Source organism: Lepisma saccharinum, chromosome 11 (assembly GCF_977018435.1).
Source record: "Lepisma saccharinum chromosome 11, izLepSacc3.1, whole genome shotgun sequence".
NCBI classification, from domain to species: Eukaryota; Metazoa; Arthropoda; class Insecta; order Zygentoma; family Lepismatidae; genus Lepisma; species Lepisma saccharinum.
Genome location: NC_139239.1, coordinates 80,504,196 through 80,528,169, shown reverse-complemented (window position 1 = coordinate 80,528,169; position 23,974 = coordinate 80,504,196). Strand labels below are relative to the sequence as shown.

At 35.3% G+C, this 23,974-nt stretch overlaps 1 protein-coding gene across 2 annotated transcripts in view; it reads left to right on the top strand.

The window, feature by feature from the left end:
* The first annotated feature begins 657 nt into the window (after positions 1-657).
* The window catches only part of LOC145994942 (uncharacterized), a 51,316-nt gene continuing 27,999 nt past the window's right edge, over positions 658-23,974 (top strand). Inside the window, exons 1-3 of one of the 2 annotated variants that reach the window (XM_083131455.1) lie at positions 658-4,558; positions 7,049-7,117; positions 20,596-21,969. In XM_083131455.1, coding sequence (XP_082987581.1) covers positions 703-4,558; positions 7,049-7,117; positions 20,596-21,969 — 5,299 coding nt within the window. In that variant the 5' untranslated portion in view covers positions 658-702. The remainder of the gene's footprint in view (positions 4,559-7,048; positions 7,118-20,595; positions 21,970-23,974) is intronic. The other variant, XM_083131456.1, reaches the window with a different exon arrangement.

Sequence of the window (23,974 nt, the reverse complement as noted above, 5' to 3'; positions counted from 1 at the left end):
TTGTCATCTGATATTCCTTATGAACGTGGGAGAAGACGAATGCCTGGTCGTGTTGCTTCAACTTGTACTCAGAGTTCTCCCCCTTCTTTATCTAAGCTAGAAAAATCTCCTGAAAAATCAGCCAAAACGTCTCTACCCCAGAGTTCAAGAATTGACACAACCAGCACCCCATCGCTTCCTTCAAGTCCGAGCCGCATGCGTCACTCATCCCAGTCTGGTGTTACTCAGTTGCTCACTTCTGAAGTTTTTACTCGAACTATAGATGTTAGTGGTGCCATTGAGGTCATCTATAGGCAACCTCAAGTAAGTGAAGTGGTCAGGAGAATGGTTTCAAAGCCATTCCCTCAACAAGAGAGTACTGGAGAAGGGGAAGCTTCTGTTGCGGATACAACTGATTCTTCTTTATCAGATTCTGTAGCTCTGCCCACATCATCTTCTTCTGATCTTAGCTTAGACACAGGTCGATCTGCTACTAGGAGTAGCAGGTCTACCTCACCAAAAGTAACAAAATTGGAACGTTCACCCCAATCAAGTAGCCAGCCAAAATCACAGGTGTCTGAGGAACGGATCTCCCCAATCTTGGATGTTCGTGCTGTAACTCCTCCTCGTGTTAAGCACAAGTTCGAATATGTTGAGGAAACTTCAAAAGGTAAAGAGCCTGTTGCCTCTTCTTGTCTTGCTAGTTATGCATCTGTTGAAAGCATGGCTTCACAATTAGAAAGGTTCATAGGTGATATTTATGATGAAAAAGGCAAGTCTGGTTTGGTCCAAAGTGTTGACAGTGTGCCTGCTTTATTGGAAGGTGATAAATCACACTTAGAAACTCACTCTTGCTTGATGATTTCCACTGATGAATCTGCAGATATTGCTATTGCTGAAGGTAAGTTCGTTGCTGATGTTGATAGTTGCTCATTTGGAACATTTGTTACAGTAGTCAATGAATCAAATGAAAATGTAAACTTGTCAGTTTCCCCACAGAGAAATTATAGGAATGTTGCTGAACTTGATATACGTACTTTCAAAACTGATATTTTTCCTCAGGGCATCTATAATCAAGAAGGAGCTGATAATGAAGACTACACTGCTGTTGAAATTGCAGTAGTACAAGAGGCTGTGGGAAGTAAATATCAAATTCCAAAGACAGTTGTTTGTCAAGATGTTGATAATACTGAAGTGAGCAAAAAACAGATACTAGACTTGTTTACTTTTGATAATGAAGATGGTGACACGTTTTCAGCTTCTTGGTCAGGTGCAGATTATGCTCTTGTAGAATCAACTAACTTACAATGTGTGATTGGAGAAGAGGCTACTGATGATGAAGAAGATCTAATTCCAATCGACGATGTACCTGTAAAGTCACATGAAGAAGGTATAACAAGTGATCTTGGAATTGTTCTCAAGATATCTGCAGAGAATGATTATACTGATGATGAGGATGACACGAGTGATGTAATTAGTGATTGTGACTCAAATATTTTATTTGAATCAACGACGTGTAGTTACCACAACAGCGTAGATACTTCAGCTGATAAAGTTGATTTATCTGATAGTCTTTTTGATGGATTGAGTGAGCCACTTCCGATTAGTCCAGAATGTAGTTTCAATGTAGATGCTTCAGGTTTACAATCACTCAAGCAGGAATCGCAAGAAAGTTGCATATCTGAAGATTATATTGCCACTCAAAGGATGGACGTTCACATGACTGTACCTGCAATAGCTATAACAACTGATGGAGAAGCAACACCTGAAGAGATACCCAAAGAATATAGGAATATCGTAGCAGATGCACATACAGATGTTGAAGATTTGGACTCGGAATGTGAAGAGAAGCAAGCCTGCACTAAAGGAGCTCTACAGCATTTACACATGGGAGGAAGGGAAAATTTTGATGAATTTACAGATGTGGAATCAGTACATGGATCTGCTGACGAACTGGACTTGTTCATGCCAAAGCTACCAGCAGGAACCGAAAACGAAGACTGTTTTATTATCGATGCAACAGCGAATGAAGTGATTGAATATGATGACAGAAATAATGAGATGGGTTTGAAACAAGGAGAAAATTATGGAAAGTCAACAATTAGAACTTCCACAAATACTTTACCGCTAATGATATCCACAAAAGATGACTTGAAAGAAGGAAATACTGAATATGAAGACATGACTAACTCAGAAAGTGAAGTTGAGGAAGCTAAACAAAGTTACAAAAATGTTGATATAGCATCTATGACAGAGGAAAGTAGCATAATGCATATAACAGACAAGCAAGTTCACAACGAAAGATCCATGGCACCTGCATCATCACCAGAACCAGATCAGTTTTATTGCAAAGACTTTCAAGTAAAATATGATGAAAATGCATGCACTGATGTAGAAGAAATAGCACTTGGTGAGAGTATGTTTAAGTCTTCTGAAGGAAAGCATTCTCATTCATTTTCTGCAAGAAAATCTGGTTTCCACTCTAAAATATCAAAACCTCAAGGCCAAATAATCACTAATGTAACTGACACGGATTCTGAAGATGAAGAAGTTAAGAAGCTTCCTCGCAAGACAAGGAAAGGTAAATCAAGCAGAGCAATGGTGAAAACAGGCGGTGTGACAGATACAGAAGATGTTGACGCATCAGAAGATGATATTTTTGAAACATCAAGCATACCAGATACTGAAATAATACCTGGGCTTCCAGAAATTACCAGTGACTCAACCAGAATATCTGATAGGAAGGATGCAGAGGAGGCGTTTACTGGTGGTGTTACCGATGATGAAGACTTTTGTCTTGCTGAAAAGGAAGATTGGGCACAATTGCCTAGCAGAGATATATTGTACAGGGAGAAGAAAAATACAAATGCAGACTGCAGTGACACCTCTTTGAAAAATGATAGTTCCGCAGAAACAGATGATGACATCCTAGATGCATCAGATGTATCTGATGTTGATAATTTACCTGATTCTAATGAAATGGAGAAAGTTCCTCATGCATTTCTGGATATAGAGGATAGTTGTGGCATAATCCAAGTTTCACACAAAATCAAAGATGAAAGCAATACTGCAAGTCGTACACTAACACATTGTCAGGTTTTGAATGCAAAAGAAGACCAGAGTGACAGAGTGACAGACACGGAAGATTTTGCATCTGAAACTGAAGCTGAAAACACAGCACAGGCAGCATACGAGAAGAAAAGTGGCAGCACTACAGAAGAAGATCAGATTGAAGATAGTGCAGAAGAAGAGATAGCTACAGATGTAGCAAGAATGAAACGTCATCTATATAAATCAAGACATCAAACATCTGAGGTCCGTTTTGTTGAATCTGAAGGACACCCTTTGTCAATTATTCTAACACCAGAAACTTTGGATAAGAGTGTGGAACAGCTGACTGATACAGTTGATGGTATCACTTTTTTGGAACCACCTGCTATTAAAGAATCTGTAACTGACACAGAAGAAGTGAAATCTACAGAGAACAGTGATAGTGAAAGTGAAGAGGAAAGGAAGGTAGAAACAAAACAGTCTCTGTCCTTGAATGCTGCATCAGAAGAAATACCAGGAGGAACTGATGTTGAAGATTTTTTCCTGGACTCATCAGACACTCAAAATGAAACAATTGTTTGTTGTGTGACTCCTGAAATGGAACACATTTCATCTTATCCAGAATTAACTTTAACAAGATATGCAGATGATAGATCTGTAACAGAAGTTCTACCTATACAAGACATTGAGAATTATGAACTTCAAATTGATAGAGAAACAGGTGAATTGACAGACATGGAAGAGTGTATGTGTTCTGAAGATGAAGATCCACTGAAGAGTGAAGCCACTGACCGTCAAGTAGAGAGCCCGGAACTACCACCTTTGGATGGAAGTATATTGGAACTTATTGAAATGCTAAAAGAGGAGAAACCTTCAATAATGAAGTGCCCAGTAACAGACACGGAAGATATTTTTTTAGGCGAGGAGCAAAGGAAACGGAAGAAGGGAAAATCACGGTTTAACATGCAACACGTAACTAAATGCAATGAAAGAAATAAAGAATCAACTACCGACATGGAAGAGATAGAAGTGAGTGATACTGATGTTTTAATGCAGAGAAAACGTAGTTCAATTGTCCTCTCTATCCCCACAAACGTAATTATTGATGGCAAAACTGATGTGGAAAGTTTATGTACATCCAGTGATGAGGCTGCTGTGGATTCAGTTAATCAACTAGATCTGCAAAGCGAACAAGAATTAGCAGACATGGAGCAAGCACATTTTCAAGCAAGTGCTGGTATTATTTTAGTAGCAGACAATGAGGCCATCACCGATACGGAAGATATTTTTGTTTCTGCTGAAGAGGGTGAGAAGGAAGACATTTCCCAAGAAGTTACAGCCTTGGAACTAGAAAACCACAGATCAGTTGTCCATGTGAAGCATACCAGGAAAATGGACCTAGATGATCCTCAGGAAGTCTTGCATATCAAAGAAGCTGGACCAGATTTTCGAGATGCCCATACTGATATTGAAGAGCTGGGTTTATCGGAAGATGATGGTGCGGCAGATACAAGGAATCTAAGGAAAGGTGAGCAGGAACAGGCGGAAAAATAATTAATGTGATAGATAGCAAGATGGAAGTATGCATGTGCTTGAAGAAAGAGAGGGAGGACGTATGTTTAATGAGGTGAATGTGAATGTAAAACTCAGAATTTATATAGGACAGGATATCAAAGAAGCACACAAAAAAATATTGAAGCAGGTATGGCTCACTCTATATTCCTACCCTGTACAGAGCTACTACCTGTCATCCACTAGCATGGCAAACTGTGGCCTCTTGCAGAAAGGCAACACCTGCTAGTCTTATTAATATGTTGTTGGTGCTATTGTTGTTGCAGCTATTATTAGTATTGCTTATTTCCTTTACAAATGTCCTTTATAACCTCAGCAGCCTCACAAAAAATGTGCATTTATTTACAAAATTTTATATGTTGAACATATTATTTATGAATATGTTTATTACATGATTTTCTTAATCCTGAAGCAGTAGGTATATCTTAGAAGAAACTATATTTTAATTAAAAAATAGATAATTTCCAATATGCTTTTTAAAGGTACAATATTTTGTATCTTTAATCATAGTAGGAATATATTTTCTTTCTCATCCAGAAAACCACTCTATCTTCAAAACAAAATTTGTCACAAATAAATTTATAGTGTGTTAAATGTTATTCTAATATTGTACTATTGGCATATATATTGACTTCCAAGTCAATAAAGGAACTTGATAAAGTAGATTGATTATAACTACTATTTTCCAAATTTTAGAATGTATACTTATTTGTAATTTATTTTTCTATAAACTTAATGGAATGACGATTTTGTTATGAAGATTTTTTAACACCAGGAAAGGACTTACAGAGATAGATGGGCTATGGTGCCAGTGACAACTAAATTATTGTAGCACTTGACTTATGTCCAAGACATAAGTATTGTTCAATGCAAGCTCACATACTATTGGTACAAATTTCACTTTAAACTATATCACATGTATGAGGTTCTATGTGTATGCAATATATAAGTAATGCAACAGGCATTGTTTGTAAAAAAAAACCTCAGTATTAGAAATTCTACCATACTACACTACATTACAAACCATCAATAAAACTGAACTGTACCCTGCCATAATATGATTGTATTTTCTTAGCATTGAAACAATGCAATGAATACTAAACAAAAGTTTCAAAAACTGTTAAAAGAGGGAAAAAGATTATTTACTGAGAAAAATTTACTTTGGAAAATATGAATGTGAAGCTAATAAAAATATTACATGACAATGGAAATGGTAAAGCAAAGTGCTCCCCTGTGCTTTGCACCATGCCATGGAGACGTATAGGGAGTGTGGAGTTAGGGCCCCACACTTTCTTGATCATGGCCGAAGGTGGGGGTGATGTGATTAGCACCTTTACCCCCCACAGTTTCCTCCAGGTAACCACTTTATACGATGCTGGGTGGGCACCGGAGCCGCTTGAACAGGTGGAAAAAATCCCAGTTCTCCCTGCCGGGATCAAACCCGGGTCTCTTGTATGGTAGTCAGATGCCCTAACGACTGAGCTACCGCAGCATTACATGAAAATGGCTTCAATAAAATATGTTGATATGTAACTAATGAGAAATATCTAATTATGAAAATGTTTTAAAATGTGATTATATACTTACCTACAAAAAACTTTTTGTTTAAATACTACCTAAACACAAGAGAATCCAAACATTGTAGAACTCAATCTCATTCAATAAGCTGAATTTCTTAGAATTTAATAGGTTACTTCACAGTAAAACAATGTGTTTATTTAAATGAATTGGAATCCATTTTAAATCTGATGTATACTGAACATGGGTTATATAGAACCCCTTTTGTTGTTGGTTGGTTATTTTGCATTGACTCTTATTAAAAATGTACTTTTTACTAAGTAGGCATCTTGATTTGTTGCTACTTAATGTAGCATTGTATTTACTTGGAATAATTTATACACCTAGCTTGTAGAAGTAGGAATTAATTCCATATGTAGTCTTCCTTTTGGTAAGTCAATTTTTTCCATTATTATAAGTCTTTGTCTGGTGCTGCATGCAAGGTGAGTTTATTATTGATGTTGTTGTTATTATAGTAATGAAGTGTAGTACAATGTTCTTTTTTTTCAGTCTGCAACATTTTGTTGAGCTGTAAATGTTTCGTATTTTGTGTGAAGTAGAAATATATATGTATGTATGTTTATTAAATTTTCTGATATATTTCCATGATTAAAAATGAAATGCAGAAATGAAATGTAAACTGTCAGATTTTGAAGGAATAAAATTTCTATAAGCATAAACTGTTTGTTTTAGATCAGTTGAAAATAGTTGTGTATGTAAATTCAATTTCATTAAATATATTGGAAGGAATTCTATTTTTTGGTAATAATTGACATATTCAGATCAAATGTAATAATTAAACTTATTAAAACGAAATGAAATAATTTTATAAATAGTTAGTTCCATTTTTACTGCATTTTGTATGAATATTTGTCTCATCTTTCTTCAGAACGGACTGAGAGGTCAACATTTCACGTGAAGGAAAGTTACAGTCATCATAAGCCTACAGAAGAAGGTGGTAAGTAATCATTTTAATTATTCCTAGCACCCTTCAAATCTACAGTAGAATATCAGATATATATATGAAAAACATATAGTTTCTAAGTTAATTTTTATAAAAAAAATAATGAGAGCCAGAATTTCTGTGTAAAAACATTAAATTTATTTAGGACAATATATACAATCATTAAAGTTACATGCCAAGGATTTGTTTTTGTACGCTGCTATGACTTCAGTACACTAGCATTAAATCCTGCCTTGTTCAGTAGTTTTTTTTTCCTTTTAGTACCATAAAATAAGGCATATGGGAATTATAGCACAATCCTAGAAATTAACAAATCTCTTTCCTTCTAGCAAAGACTCATTTGTGTAATAGTTATGACTTAAACGGTGTATCATTTTTCATCAGAACATGGGTATTTGAATCCATTTATAATCACGGAAATTCTCCATGTAAAAGATAAGGATTTGTCTTCTAAATCTTCATAGCATAAGTTATAAAATTAGGACCTTGAATTTGGTCATTTTCATGCATCTTTGATGAAACTCTGCAAATACACATCAAAAATAGGAAGAGGGGAAGTTTTGTAATATTTTTTGTGTTATAATGGGACTAGTATTGTATATTATAAATAATTGTTGAGGTAATATCCATGGCCTGTTTCTTTAATCGATAACATACATTTCTTCTTTAAATTTACTGAAGTTATTTTTTTAAAAATTATACCACAGTGTAAGAATTCTCATGTCAGTTTACCTTTATCACTGTACATATTTAACAGAACTGAAACTACCGATCAACATTATTAAGATCTGCAAATAAATGAGAAAATTTAGATTGTACTGATATTTCTTTTCTGCAGATGTTTGTTTTCCCAAGTTGCATGAATGAAGTTTGTTTTGTTTAAAATTTAAAAGGAATCATTTTGATTGTTATTGACTTGACTATTGTAAATGATTCTGTTATCACAATGTTTTTATTATTGTAAAATCATATATTGCAGATATTTGCTGAATTTCTTATTACTACCATTATTTTTAGATTTATTTTTTTACCATGTTAACAAGCACAAGGAATAACTAATCCTTTCCTTCACTTCACAGCATCTTGTTACATTTTTATGCATTTGTGTTTTCTTGTTATGCTTAACAATGTGTGTAATTCTTTTTGAAGGGCTTACTTTGTGCTGTAAAATATATGTACATACATATATGTGTGATCTGCTTTATTATAAAAGCATACTTAATCAAATATAACTTGCTTTAATAATTTTCTTTTGGTAATTTTTACAAAATGTAATTACTATTTATGTGTATTAATGCTTTATCTAGAAATATTCTAAGGTTAAGAGTTGTGAATTTCTTGCTTAATATGTTTGATAACCTGTAGTGCTATACGAATATTTCAAAATTAGTCCTTAACAGATGAAGTTGTTGTAGTATTACATTAATGAGATCATTATTAATTTGTATGAGTGTCCTTGATGTATGAGTGTATGAGCAAATGTAGCATGTATCAGTGAGTATGCTGCAATGCTCGTTCGCTCGTCATTAGTCTTATTTCTCTACATCAGGTAAATTATAATGTTAAGAAAATCATATCTTGATTTCTAAGAGTTAAATTGGCTATATAATGTCAAGTTAACTCCCACGAGTTTTTGGATGAAATCAGCTGCAAAAATATTCCAATGCCTGGAAGATTGCAGCATAAATGTTAAGTTACAATCATATAAGCAAAATTAATATTTGATGTCAATGTGCATGTTTTTTGATGTTTCCATCCTAAACCTACAATTTGAAATAAAATATGTCAAATTATATGTGCTTATTTGCAGTAACAACTGGTAAATTTAAACCTTAAAACATGTGCATAGACATAGAATAAATGTGATAATTCTAAATATTCGCTTGTTTTAGTGCATGATAATTTATCCTATCCATTTCCAGTTATTATAGTTAAAGCATGCATGTTAAAAATTGAACCAATAGGAAGCAACAAGGAACAGCTTGTACCTAATGCTTCTAACTAGATAACAGCAGTGTTGATTTTGTAATAAGAGTACCAATTGAAAGAAGAAAATTTGTGTTTATATTCGTTCACTTAATAGAAAAGTTTATAAGGTCATTCTTGTGGTTTCAGCAGGTTATATTATTATTGTGTTGAGATATAGCTAGCTAGCCCTCCACCAAAAAACTCCGATTTCACAGTTGCCATCCACACCAATAGCCATAACACCACCTTCAATAACCGTTACCAGCCAACCAGTAACCCTTTCCTCTCCTCCCCGAAACTACCCACCCACCTTACAGTAAACACTGGTTAAAGTACTTTTTGTTCTCTATCAACTGTTTCTAGTATAGAACTATTTCTCTGTGGTAAGTGTTTACTGTTTCCTTCATCATTTGTATTTATCTGCCCTTCTGGCACCTTTTCTGATCCTATTCCTGTGTATAATGTGTGTGTGTGTGTGTGTGTGTGTGTGTGTGTGTATATATATATATATATATATATATAACACAGTTCATTCAATATATATTCATCACAGTTGCTTGAGGTAGAAATATTGTTCTAAAACCACAGTTATCATTTACTATTGTTTTATATTCTAATTCCATGTCGAAGTTTTATACAAAGAAAGTACTGTATTTTATTACAATAGTTATTAGTAAAAGGAAAAATGTAAGTTCTGAATTGAATTTTCACTTAATAGTGGAAGAATGCTTAAAAAAATAATACAGAACTACAACAAAAAAATACAAAAATATCTACACTTGCTTACAATTAAGAAGACCACTTGGAATAGAAGTAATGTCAGCAAAAACGATTGTGGCCTTTTGAAATTAGCATGTAAAAAGTATAAAATGAAAGATCCATATTTGTAGTCAGCTTGTTTTACAACAGTATCAGAAATTCATTGCTTGCACCTAGAATCAGTGCTCAAAGAAGAAATTCCTAACCGGAGGGGAAGGGGGGGGGGGATTGGTTGAGTTTGGGCATGAGCAGGGAGATTCATGTATGGATTGATATGGAAATAATGCAAAGAGTGGAGGAATGCTTATACAAATGATCCTAGCTGGGGGATGCTTTATGAAAATGTTCTTAACTAGGGAAATTGCATCCCCCACCTTTGCCCCACTTTGAGCCCTGCCTAAAATATAAATACAATTGAATTTCAATCCAAGACAGTCCTGGGTTTGATACCTGGTGAAGGCACATAGTGGTTCAGATCCCACTTTAAACTGTATGTCCACTCCCGATTAGCCTTTCAGTGCATAAAGTGGACTTCAAACATCAATTCAAATCAATCAATCCAAGACAGAAAATTTATTTTCAAGTTGTCCTTGATCCTCAGTCTGAAGGTAATAGAAATAATCATATTATTACCAAGATGAAAAAATGTGTGAAGATTTTATTATTTATATTTTCATGTATTCACTCAGGGCATGGGGGAATGCATATATTATTTGCACTTAATGTTTGCTATCTGATAGCTCTTGATTATTCATATTGATGAATATTAGTATTATTAAAATTTTCCTGTGATGTACTTTATTTTGCAATATAGCTTTGCTCTAAGTACAAGTTAGAATATATTCCTTTTAATGCATATCACACGAAATTGTGTGGAGTGCTACAATGCCAGGGGTTGCTGGTTCGAATGCCAGCCTGGGCGTTATTTGTGAGTAGCCCTTTATCAATCTCAATCTCATCATATCATCACTCATCCTCATCTTCGCTGTTAGCCAAAAAGTGGCAGAAAAGCGAAGTGAAATAAACTAAATCAATCTATCAATCGCAAGAAACTTGTAATAAAGTATACTAAATAAGATCAAATTTAAAAAAATAAATAGTTCCAGTATAAATGAATGAAAGAAGTTAAGAAATGATGAAAATAATCATATTCTTGAAATATACACTCAAATATGACCAGACTTATCATCTCAGAAAGATTTAGATAGATAAAATAATTTTTAAAAAACTGCATGTTCTCTGTGTATTAGAATAGAGAAGGCTTATATTAACAAATTGTGAAACTTGGACTTAGCAAAGCTTCTAGTGCATGGATACTGCAGTTAATTCATCACAGACTCAGTTAATAGCGGGGGGAGAGCAGGGAGGAGTGAGTGCCATCTGAATGACAGTTATGCTCCGTACACCCTAGCAATCAAGAAAATATAAATACAGTTAACTCTCGATTATCTGATTTTTCACAGTTTCCATGAAAAAGATTATTATTTTGAAGTGTTCATTATTCAAATTTGGACCAATATTGATCCACTCCCCACCCCATAAAAAATTGCATTAAAATTGTAGCTAGGCTGTTTTTGTATGACTTTCATGGCAAAATTACACATTATATTAATTAAATATTATTATTATTATTATTGTGCTTGAAATGAAACCCTACAGGTGCAGATTGCCCAAAGATGGTGTCAAAATTTTCAAAGAGCTGGAGCACGAGAACATGAAACCACCCATTGATTGGCCAAATGTAACAGCAGCATGCTGGGAACTTACAAGTTCTTCATAAATAAAACTTTATTATTTTAACAATGAACATCTTCCTGATTACAGTGATGTCCACAAGTGCAGTTACACTTGTACACTTTGACCAATTGCTGTCAAAATTTAAAAGAAACAGGACTGTGAATCAGCTTAACATCACCCTGCGGCAATGCCTAGCACCTTGCCCAGGACCTCGCAGTGTTTTCCCAATGACCTAGGGCTCACTGGCCAAGTAACTGTACTTGAAGATACCAACCTCAAATATCGTTCCACCAGCAATGTGTAGTATAGCACTCGCTATCACAACCAACGACCAATATAAGTACAACAAATGTAATTTTTCAGCAAATTTCCTTCAAAATTTTTTACCTTTTCCCCAAAATTTTTCATCATTTCTGTGAAAGGGTTTGCTACTTCATACTCTTTTAGACCAAATAATAAATTTTTGTGTGGTATTTAGATGTATACTATGAATAAGTCCCATATATTCTCATATCCCCCATTCATATTTTTCTGCCACTTTCACTGCATACTGAGTGGATTTAGTAATCATAGCGTGAATGTATAATTCAAACTGATATTAGTTCATATTTTTGTAATATAAGTTCATGATACATAGGTGAAAATAGTAGCAGTCGTAAATTTCCATTTTTTTAAAATTTACTTCACGCACAGATGCAAAGAAAATAAGCTGAACTGATCAAAGAGTTTTATGGGGTTTTGATTTCAACCACATTTGTTTATGCTGATACTGATTGTAATATCAACATTGAATATCATGGATACTCATTGATAATTTTCCACAATCTGATCATTCTCCAGAGTATGTAGAAGTGATAGCCAAGCATCAAGAAAATTATGCAAAATCTGCAGTTTTTGTTTACTGGCAATTGTTTTATTATTCTACCTCATAAGCAAATCCGAGAATATATTAAAGCAACACTTTGAGAGTTTGATATGACATAGTTTTAATGTAATACCTACATCTTAACACTTATACCCTTTACGATAAATGTAAAAATTCTACAATTTGGCAATCACACCAAGAGTACTGCAACAAGCCATGAGGGCTCAAAGAGGAATGTAGATGTAGGGGCCTCACACATTCATGAACATAGCCATTGTGGAGGTGGTGTGATCAGCACCTTGCTCCAACCACTACCACCTTTGTAGGGCTTGTAGCATCGAAAGGAGCCCTCAGGGAGCAAAACTACTAAGAAAATATGCTCATGTTTTGGGACTTAGACGCAGTAAGATATTAATATACACACAAAATGTATGTACTTACCCATCTCGCCATTTATCATTTGATTAATTTTGGTTCACTGTCACCTTCCACATTAGTGTAACAATGCAGACTGGAAGTCCATCAAGCTGATTGCTACAAGTTCTGATGCGGATGGTGACAATTGTCACCAAAATTAATCAAATGAAATAAACCACTATGCTATGCTACATAAGTATATTTCATGTCTGTATTGATAAGAAAATCGGCTTTCCTAGGTGTCCTCTAAACATTATGAAATTTTATTTTTATACAGTGACATTGCGTGCATCAGCGTGTGTGTGTGTGTGTGTGTGTGTTTGCGTGGGGGTGTGTGTTGGGGAGAGGGGAAATTAATTGGTAGTATTGGTAAAATTGCAAATTATTTTACCAATAGAATATTTATAGCCATTAATTGAATGTATTTTTTTTCTCTTTTGCTATTGTTTTACATATATTAAAATATAATTCATGCACCCATGCTTTTAAAAGTAAATTTCAGAATGTACAGCTTGCTTTTTTAAAATAAAAATCCATTGCAGTCAGCTAATTAAAATTATTAATTAAGAACTATTCAGCTTTTTCACATAAAGCCTACCAAATTATCGGATTAGTGGAATGTGGATTACTTATCAGTATTGATTTTTCTTATAGTTGTATTTTATTTGTATGGATGAATGTTTTATATCACTCGATTCCTAATGTGTATGTGAGAGAGAGACGAAAAGAGAGAGAGAAAGTGTGAGTGTGTCAGTGTGTGGAAGAAAAAAGTTACTTGTGTCACTGTTGCAAATAACAGTTACGTACTTTTTCAAGTAGTTGTAATTGTAACTTGTTACTTTTTGAAATGAGAAATTGTAAATCCGTTTATTTTCCCATGTATTGATTAATTAAATTTGAAGTTACTTATTTGCAATTTTTCCTTGTAATGATTAATTAAATATGCAGTTACTTATTTGCACATTTCGACAGCAATGAATAAGATCATAGTTTGCTAGATATATAAAATTAGAATTTCAATCTTGATCTATACATATATTTGTTTTGAGTAAATGTTTTGCATTTTGTAATTTTTCAAGATATACTTTCAGTTGTCTTACCTCTGTGTTTTATTATTAAATGCAAAATATTATTAATTTGAGATGCTTGCAGTTCATACATGATCTAGACTATAGTAACTGTAAACACACACACACACATACACATGCTTACACATGCATACATACATATATATATAATACACAACACACACATTCACATCCTAGTGGTCAACTTTCTATCTCACACCACTGAGACCTTGCCTTGCTGTGAGTTTCTTTGTGTGTCTCTTGATCTATTTTTATCTAATCATCATTCTTCTTTGACATTGCGATTAGTCAAAAGTAGTAGAAAAATAATGCAAAATAAGAAAAAAATTAAAGTGAGTAATTAATTGTAATATAATTAAGCCTTGTTTTTTCCATATTAAAACCAATACGTTGCTGACCAAGGCAGTTTATTAAGATAAAACACTTAACACGTAACGTTTCGACCCTGTATCAGGGTCTTCCTCAGACGAAGAACTAAACTAAAATGATGAAATATACTACATACAGAAAGATTACATACACATAGCAGGGTAACAAGCCACACAACAACAAATCAAGGTGACAGTCCTTATCTATGAAGATTTCTCCGAAGGAATTAAACATATCACCTCCTGACAGTTGTTGACTAATGGGTCTACTACACTGACAGGTGATTGGCAGGTCAAGATTAGCACCTGCTTACCACTCCCCCACCCCTCCTGCCTTTTTGGTTATGGATGAATGCCTCCTCCTCTGATCTTCTTCTTTTCTCTTCTTTCTTCCTTCTTCATACTTCTTTTTTCTTCATTCCTTTTCTTCATCCTTTCAACTTTCTCTAACACACTCTTCCATTCCTTGTTTATCTTGAGTCCTCCATTCCAATTCATGATGTCTTCTCCTTTCTTTTCTATTTCTTTGGCCTCCTTCCATTTTCTCACTAGTTCTCTCTTCTCTTTTCCTATTCGCCTAGCCGAATCCCATTCAACTTCATGTCCTGTTTCTCTAGTGTGGAAAAAGAATGGTACGAGAAGAAGTTTGAAGACCTGAAAGGGGACACGTATGAGGAGATTTGTGGAATGGAAGAGGAACGCAATATTAGAGAAAAGATCATAAAAGATTGTGGAAGGAGGGGGTTTAGAAAGCTCACAAAGGAGGCAGGAAGACTGCCCTGTTTAAAAGGCTTTCCCAAAATACATAAAGAAGAGATAAAGTTGAGACCAGTGATGAATTGCAGGGACAATATTTTGGAACCATTGGAGAAGAAGTTAAAAAAGGTAATTGAAGTGTTAGTGAGAGAACAAGAAAGCAGAGCCGTGAAAAACAGTGAGCAAGTGGTGGACCTTATAAAAGGTCTGAAGGAGTCTGGGGATAAAATCATAATGTTTAGCCTAGACGTGAGAAGCATGTTCCCGAGCATCAAAAGGGGACACGTAGTGGATATAGTGAGGAAGAAAGTGGGGAAAAGCATTATAGGAGAATGGGATAGTGAGAGAGTGGTACAAGCGCTGGAAACCATTTGGGACAATGGCTACAGCAGAGTGGGGAGTAAAATCATCAAGATTAGTGAAGGTCTGAATATAGGCTCTTGCTTGAGCCCTGTGCTGGCGGAATTAGTTATGAATGAATGGGAGAAGGAAGTGATAGTGAAAGGAGGAGATAAGTTAAGTCTGTTTTGTAGATATGTGGATGATTGTTTTGGAATATGGAAGGGAACAAAAAGGCAGCTGAGTAAGCTTGTTAAAGATGTAGAAGATGAGAAAGCAGGGATATTCCTTGAGCTCGAAACGGAACAGGAAGGAGCATTAAATTTCTTGGATATTGATATGAAAAAGAAGAGAGGAATGGGGATTGTGGCTACATGGTATCAAAAGAAGTGTTCGGCAGGAGTGTTCTGCCACAAAAGAAGTGATGTGGGTGATGGAACTAAACGTAATTTTATAAGGAACATGGAAGACCGAATAAAGAAGATATGCACAGAGAAAGGGGAAGAAGAAACCAAGATTAATAGCCTGTGGGAACAACTAGAAGAGAATGGCTATGAAAAGAAAGACAGACACAACATCAACAGAAGAAGGAAAGAGATAAAAGAGAGAGGACTGGAAGAGAAGGAAGAAAAAGAAAAAGAGAGATGGTTTGGTATAAGAAGTATGGGCGATGCCACAGAGAAGATATGCAAAGTGCTGAGGAAAGTGGGTATAAGAACTTACAGGAAGGGAGGACGCACTATTTTAAGTATAGCCAGCAAGAAGAAGGAAGAAAAGAGAGAGGAAGAAGAGGAAGGGGTTATCTACGAGGTGAAGTGCAGAGGATGTAAAAGTGTATATATCGGGGAAACGAAGAAGAGACTTAAAGACAGGTTAAAGCAACACATGGATGATGTGAGATTGAAGAGAGACAGGAATGCCATATTCAAACACACTAGAGAAACAGGACATGAAGTTGAATGGGATTCGGCTAGGCGAATAGGAAAAGAGAAGAGAGAACTAGTGAGAAAATGGAAGGAGGCCAAAGAAATAGAAAAGAAAGGAGAAGACATCATGAATTGGAATGGAGGATTCAAGATAAACAAGGAATGGAAGAGTGTGTTAGAGAAAGTTGAGAGGATGAAGAAAAGGAATGAAGAAAAAAGAAGTATGAAGAAGGAAGAAAGAAGAGAAAAGAAGAAGATCAGAGGAGGAGGCATTCATCCATAACCAAAAAGGCAGGAGGGGTGGGGGAGTGGTAAGCAGGTGCTAATCTTGACCTGCCAATCACCTGTCAGTGTAGTAGACCCATTAGTCAACAACTGTCAGGAGGTGATATGTTTAATTCCTTCGGAGAAATCTTCATAGATAAGGACTGTCACCTTGATTTGTTGTTGTGTGGCTTGTTACCCTGCTATGTGTATGTAATCTTTCTGTATGTAGTATATTTCATCATTTTAGTTTAGTTCTTCGTCTGAGGAAGACCCTGATACAGGGTCGAAACGTTACGTGTTAAGTGTTTTATCTTAATAAACTGCCTTGGTCAGCAACGTATTGGTTTTAATATGAGTAATTAAGTATTTTCTTTGGGCTTTTTCGCACGAGAACAGCTAGATAGTGATTTATTTTGAAGACCTTATAAGCTTTTCAGAGTGGCCAATATTTCTATGCTTTCGATAGTGGTGTGTTTCTTAACAACTGAGGAAACTTACGCTATTGATACAAACTGCATTAGACATTGTTATTAACATGGTAATACTATTATAGCAATGAACAAATTGCTCTTCTAAATCATTTTACAAAAATTTTAAAATTTTAGTATTTTTTTAATTTATAAGATTATTTTTCAGCAATAGTTGTATGTTTTTCAAAGCATATTTCTGTTGACCTAATATAATTAATTTTGTATGTATATTAGTTGTAATAGAAGAGTACTATATTATTATCATTAGAATAGTCCTATTGTAGAGGTATTATTTAGACTTTTTGGTAGATTTCTGGTACTTAGAGAAAGTAGTCATATTAGTTGGAAGTTTTAGGTGCACTAGCAATTGTTCCTTGTTGCAATCTGTTCATTTATATTTTTTTCAAAACTATTCTCTTAATTTCAAGATAATTTCTTTCTAGTTTCAAAAAATAGCATTTTAGTTTCCTGATATTTTTCTATGCTAGATTTCAAACTGCTACATCTTGGGCTTGGTAGATATTTGTGTTGGAATCAATAGTTAACTACTTTCAATCCAACAGTGGAGGGCATCAAAATGTATGCATCATTGTGTACTGTAAAACTCTGTATTCCTTCAGATGTATAATTATGGTGTATATAGTAGGTAGTTATATTGGTGTGTATATGTGTTAAGTATCATATAACAGTTTCTAAAATATTGCTTACCAAGTGCACTATATACTGTGATTTTTCCAGTCAAAGCAGAAGAAAGCTGTATTCAGCTATTGGAAGTTTTGTGTCAGCAAGACAATTCAATCAAACATCAACGTGCTCCCCAGTCAAATGCGAATTCAGATGAGCAGGACCTCATATCATTTCAAGATCAAACTACCATTATTCCTTGTGAAAATATTACACATACTGAGTACAGTGCAAGGTTATCAGAAACATTAAATGAAAATTTGCTCTTGAACATGCATCACGAAAAGCCACATAGTGAGGTACAAGCAGTTTCACGTGATGATGATGTGATGTGTTCTGTTGAGACAGAAATTACAAAAGAAATGGAGGAAAATAAAATGAAGGATGTCATTGAAGAAATGTTCGAGGAAAGAAGAGACGTTGCAAAGCTAGAAAGAGATCCCAAGGAATACAATATCACCAAAGAGGAAATATCTTCAGAAGTTCAACCACTAATTGAACTAGAAATGCAACCAGTTACACCTTCATTTCAAAGTATTGAATGGTTGACTTCCGACAACCTTCCTCTGACTTTTACAAATGACAACACACAAGTTCATGAAACAAGTAAACTACTTGATGATGAAAACTTGTTACAACCTTTGATGACACAAGAAATTCCTGTTTGTGATAAGACTGATAATTCAGTACAAGATATTACATCAGCTTTAGTAGGCTCTAATATCACTTCGTTAGATGCAAAACCAATTGTTCAGTCTACAGATGTTGTACCAGAAGCAGTTAGTTGCCAACCTACAAATGTCAGTTCAAGATCACCCACTATAACCAGAGAAGAGTCTGTTAGTGAAAATTTAAATACTCCTTTTCAATCAGAAAGGGCGATAGAAAAACAGGAAAAGGAGGACCAAGATTCAAACTTGGAATCGTCAATTCTTAATCGTGAAGAATCTCAAAGATTGACAATATCAAATTTGTTGGTTGATGGACATAAAGTTTTACAGTCAGATTTTCCAGTTTCATTGAAACATGAACTACTGAACGTAGCTGCTGATGAGAAAAGGTGCCCTTGTAGTGATGTAGAATCTGTTGAGAAAGAAGTTTTATGTGAGGAAAAGAGTATGGTGGAAAAAACACAAATTATTTCTTCTGATGTAATACGTGCAGAAACAGGGAATATAGGAGCCTCTGAAGATATACCTGAAGCTGCTTACAACTTGGTATCCACTATTGAACGTGTGGAGCAGTCCTTATCTTCATTGTCAGAGGATGAATTTGATTATGCAATATTCCATCGAAAAGCCAGGAGGAAGAGATTGGATGATCCAGATTCCATATCCAGTGCTTCTGAAGGAAGCCTAGAACTTGATGAACTCGAAGCCACAGTAGAGCGGATGATGTCAGAGGTGTCACTGGAGGAAGAATTTATGACAAACACAATTCGCAGTCCAGGTGTAGAAAGTGCAAATCTCTCATCAGGTAATACACTACCAAGTCAGATGCTGGAAGCAGATGATTCATTTGATACTTTGCCAATGTTAATGGAGTTTGACGTTGCACATGGTGCAATGTTTGAAGAAGGAGTTACAAATGAAAGCTTAGAGTTTCATAATCAAGGCGATCAGTGGAAGGAGATCGACTCAAGTTTAAGGGAGGCACAGCACGAGGCTGATTTGATAGAATTGGAGTATGATGATGAAAGAACACTATCGCCTAGCGATAGTAACAAAACAGATGAAACAGATAATGATACCGAAGTCGAAGATGATGCAGGTGGCCTGGGTGACACTTCTAGTTTAGGTGAGGAGGGATCTGAAGTTGAAGAAAGCCGGGCTGTAAGAGCAGAAATCAAGCTATTAGTAAAAACTTCTGATACGGGCAAAGAAGCCATTGAAATAAGAAGCATAAGAGAGTTTGTGGATAGCAAAGATAAAGGAAAGTTCTCGCAGATGTTTGCCAAAGTTCCATTTACGTCTTGTGAAAGAGAAAAATCTCCGCATTCACCAATACGTTCGGATTCCAGGAACTCTAACAGTCAGCTTTCAAACAGCAGAGTTTCTTCCCCTGGATCAAAATCGCAAGCCCTGTCTGTTCACTCTGATGATGAAAAGACATTGTTTTTACAGTCTCCTTTCTCTCCAACTTATATGTCACCAATTCCACCTCTGCTGCACTCACCTCTTGTCAGTGATGCCTGGATTCCATTCATTAGTTGTGGCAATTCTGGTATGCAGACAAGCAATGTGGTGGGATCGGTGAGAGGTAAGAGATCTTCGTGAAACAACAACCATAGCATGTCCTTGATAAGGTATGGTAGCTTTGAAATATTGAATGGAAGACACCACTTGTGCAGTTTTTGTGTGCGTTTTATGAAAACAACATATTTTACCTTTTTATAAATTGGCTAACACAAAACTTCTACTAACAACAAAGTATGCAGTATGAAATGCATGATGGTAGCTCCATGAACATTTCTCAAACAATATTCATGTTTTGTCCAGTCCTGAATTTAATACTGTAGCGTTTATTTGTAAACATGCACTGTTACTCTTTTTTGCAAAGGAATATTTGTAAAAAACTTGTATAAATTATTACACTGGTGAAATGGCTAGGTGGCATAAGCTGTTGTAGCTCTCAGTATCACCACTGTAAAAATTGTGAGTTCAAATTGTGGCCCTAATTTCTATTTATAAACGTTGAATGAAAAATCCACACTGAAGCAGTTGCAACAAGGAACATCAATAGTGTTTAGTCTCTTGCATAGTTTTATCGACAAAGTAACACATATTATTTTGTACCGGATATTGCAGGAAAGCCTACTCTTATTCCAGATATGCTGGTAGAAGAATGTAAAATGAAGTCCAAACCTGAAGAATTGTTTAATAAGCAAACCAAGAAAACTGATTTTGATATGATTGCACCAATGAAATTCAAAGCTCTTGATGATGTGGCAGAGAAAGCTCAAGTTCCATTACTAGACTACGAAGGGTCAGGCTCAAAAAAGAGTTCACCAGAGTCTGCAAAAATCGTGAGTGAGTTTCTTAAGTATGACATGCACAGAGATTCAGATTCGGCTACATCGTCACTAAAGCAGTTTGCTGGGTCTCCAACCAGTCCATCAGGAGACAAAGCTTGCGTTGAAGATCTTAGTTTTGGAGACATGCTAAGTAAACATTTGACAAGAACTGATGTGGATCAGTTTGAGACCAAGACTGAGGATGAGGTACCTGACCTGGAAGATGAACTACTGTCTCCGTCAAAGGAGATCTCTCCTGATGTAAAATCTTCAACGATTTGTTCTGATATGAGTGCAAGTAAATCAAATGGCGTAAAAGAAGATGAAGTGGAGGCCATGAAGCAAGATTTTTCACCAAGTGCTGAAAAGAAATCTTTCATAACAGAAGTGCTCATAGCTGCTGATAAAAGAGATTCTACTAGTGATATAACTGTTACACCGTACGTTACAACCCCCACCATGCAGCGCAGAAAATTTACAAGTTCCCAGAAGCTTCACCGGGAACATAGACCAACGCCACTTGAAGTTTCACAATTAGCATCAAGCGATGGTCATTCTACTGACGATAAAGGTGAAGTGGAGTACATCGTAACTGAACCATCAGATGAATTGTCAGAAATGGATATTTGCCGAGTAAATTCTTCACCTGATGTTCTCGCTTTGGTAACTCGGCCTGTTATACAAAAGACAATCGCCGATGAGACTAATGCAGAAGAGATTAAAGTTGCAGATAGCATGGATGACACAGAATCTAGAATGGCAACTACTGACGGTGAAGATCTGCATGGTCAGTTTGTTATCCATGGTGATTCACAAGATAGCGACACCGTGGTTGCTGAAGAATATCTTGATGATGAGCAGGCTGACCCAGAAAGAATTAAAAAGCAAGAGAAAAAGAAACGAAAAGTAGAGAAGAAATTCGAAAGAATGGCATCAGAAACTTTAGAAGAGGAGAATGATGATGGTCAGATAAGAGAGGCAGAATTTCAACGAATGGTGTCTCAAATATCAAACGAAGAACTTGAGGAAACTGAAGTGGATTTTCAAAAAGCATTCACTGAACTTTGGGAAGAAGAACCATCAGAAGACTGGCTGTCTCATGATCCAGATACACCAGAAAGAGAATTGGATGATTTTGTTTCGAATGGGCAGGGACATAGAGAAGATGCAGCTAGATACAACAGACAAGGTACATTGGCTGGTTTTCAGTGAAGCCGCCATCACTATTCATTTCTTCTAATATTTTTTTGTAGACCAACTAGAAAGGTAAATGTATCATTTTTTGTACCTTCAAGCTCACAAATGTCTTGCCAAGCCCAGATGTTTGTTACATGTTTGTTTGTTTGTTGTACAACTTTGCATGTGTAGTGGTTTGTGTGTGCATGAGTGAGCATATGTGTGTATGCGTGTGATGTGTACATATATATATATTCACACACTTGTTGTTTGTACATTAGTACTATATTTAAATGTTATTGGTATATTTATATTGAATTTCTAGTTTTTGATTAGCTAACATAAAAACATTTACATAAATTAAAACCTACTAGGCCTATTGACACTTTGGTGAAAAATAATTGCAGTTAATGTAAGAGAATTATTTGAGGGCAAGTTTTTAGATTTTTTTTTCATTTATGGAAATTATTTCAAATGTGCTTTCACTTCACAGAGTTCATGAAGAATAATATACTACAAGAGATTCATTGCAGAGAAATTATTTCAGGTAGTTTGAAAAGTGATGCTTTACCTGGAAATCACTGTAGATCTCAATCGCCCAAATCACATAGTGAAATTCCAACAATAATAATTGGAGTTTTTGACACTCCAGAAGCCTTCAGACAGCAAAATCCTTTTGAAATATGTAGTTCTGATAATAATAACTTCGCTAGTGACTTTTATAAATACAATAAGGAAAACACAAACTTAGAATATGATGATGAAGAAGAATTAACACCAACAAGTTCTCAAGATGAAAACAAGAATGTACTGGTTGAGTTTCCTGATGATTCTGAAGATGGAGAAAATGAACTTTCAACAGACACAGAGAATACCTTATGCCTTGATAATGAGTGTGTGTACAATATAAGCGATGATGAAGAACCTGTTGAAATAAAACGTAATTCTAAATCTGAGCTAACCTTCAATGAAGATCAATCATCATCAGAAATACCTTTAATTGAAGCTAATCAGCTTGCTTCAGTTATTCTTTCTGAAGCATTACATGAAACTGCACAGATGCAGGATGTTCAGTCAAATGTTCCGCAAGATGAAATAAAGTGGATGTGCAGAGAAAAATATGAAAGCAACTTGGAGCAGGATTCCCCACATTTCAGGACTTTCAGGAAGCACAATAGTCCCTTTCAGATGGAAGAGATAAATTATAATGACAGATCAGATTTCAGAGAATCAATTTTGTCCAGAGGTAATAATATACAGTATGGTTGTCCGTTGTTTCCAGCAGTAACATGAAAGTGGTTTGGAATAACACATGTGGCTAATAACTAAGAGAAAGTTTTTCCTTTAATGTACTAATGTGTTTTTGAGCAGTTTTTTGCATGAGTTTATGTGAGCATTATGTTATGTATGGTTTGTAGTTGCTGCATAAATTTTATTTACTTATTACATTCACAAATCTTTGTTTTATTTATAAATATTCCATATTAATATTTTAAAAATACAAACATATCTTGTGTATGTGTGTGTGAAATTTAATTGGTGTACAGTTGAAAGTTTACAGAATCTTTAATGCTTTTACAATTAAGTGTAGTATATTGAAGACACAATATTGGAACCAAGGTAAAATAAATTGATATTTTTTTTTCACTGTTAGCACACTCTACAGTATGAGTGCCAGTTGTGCAGTTCGTTTGTGCTCTATTTTAGTTGTTGCTTGTTTACATTAAACACTTTTTGTTGATTTTTATTATTATTGTATGAATGAGTGAGCTTTTTAAATTAGTTTGCTTATTTTTTCTCCCTTTTTTCTCGGCTTTTTCAAGACCAAGAATGGCAGAGTGAGATGCATGCTGCTGCAGTGACCCATGTTCCCAGTAGTGTTAATGTAGTAGCTCGCGAATCCCCCTTGCATGAAGATGGGCTTCTGCATGGCAAGGAATCCAAGCTTGAAGCAGATGATCGTGACGAGCCAATGTGGAGTGAAAGACTATCACAGAATAGAGGACAGTCAGTTTCTG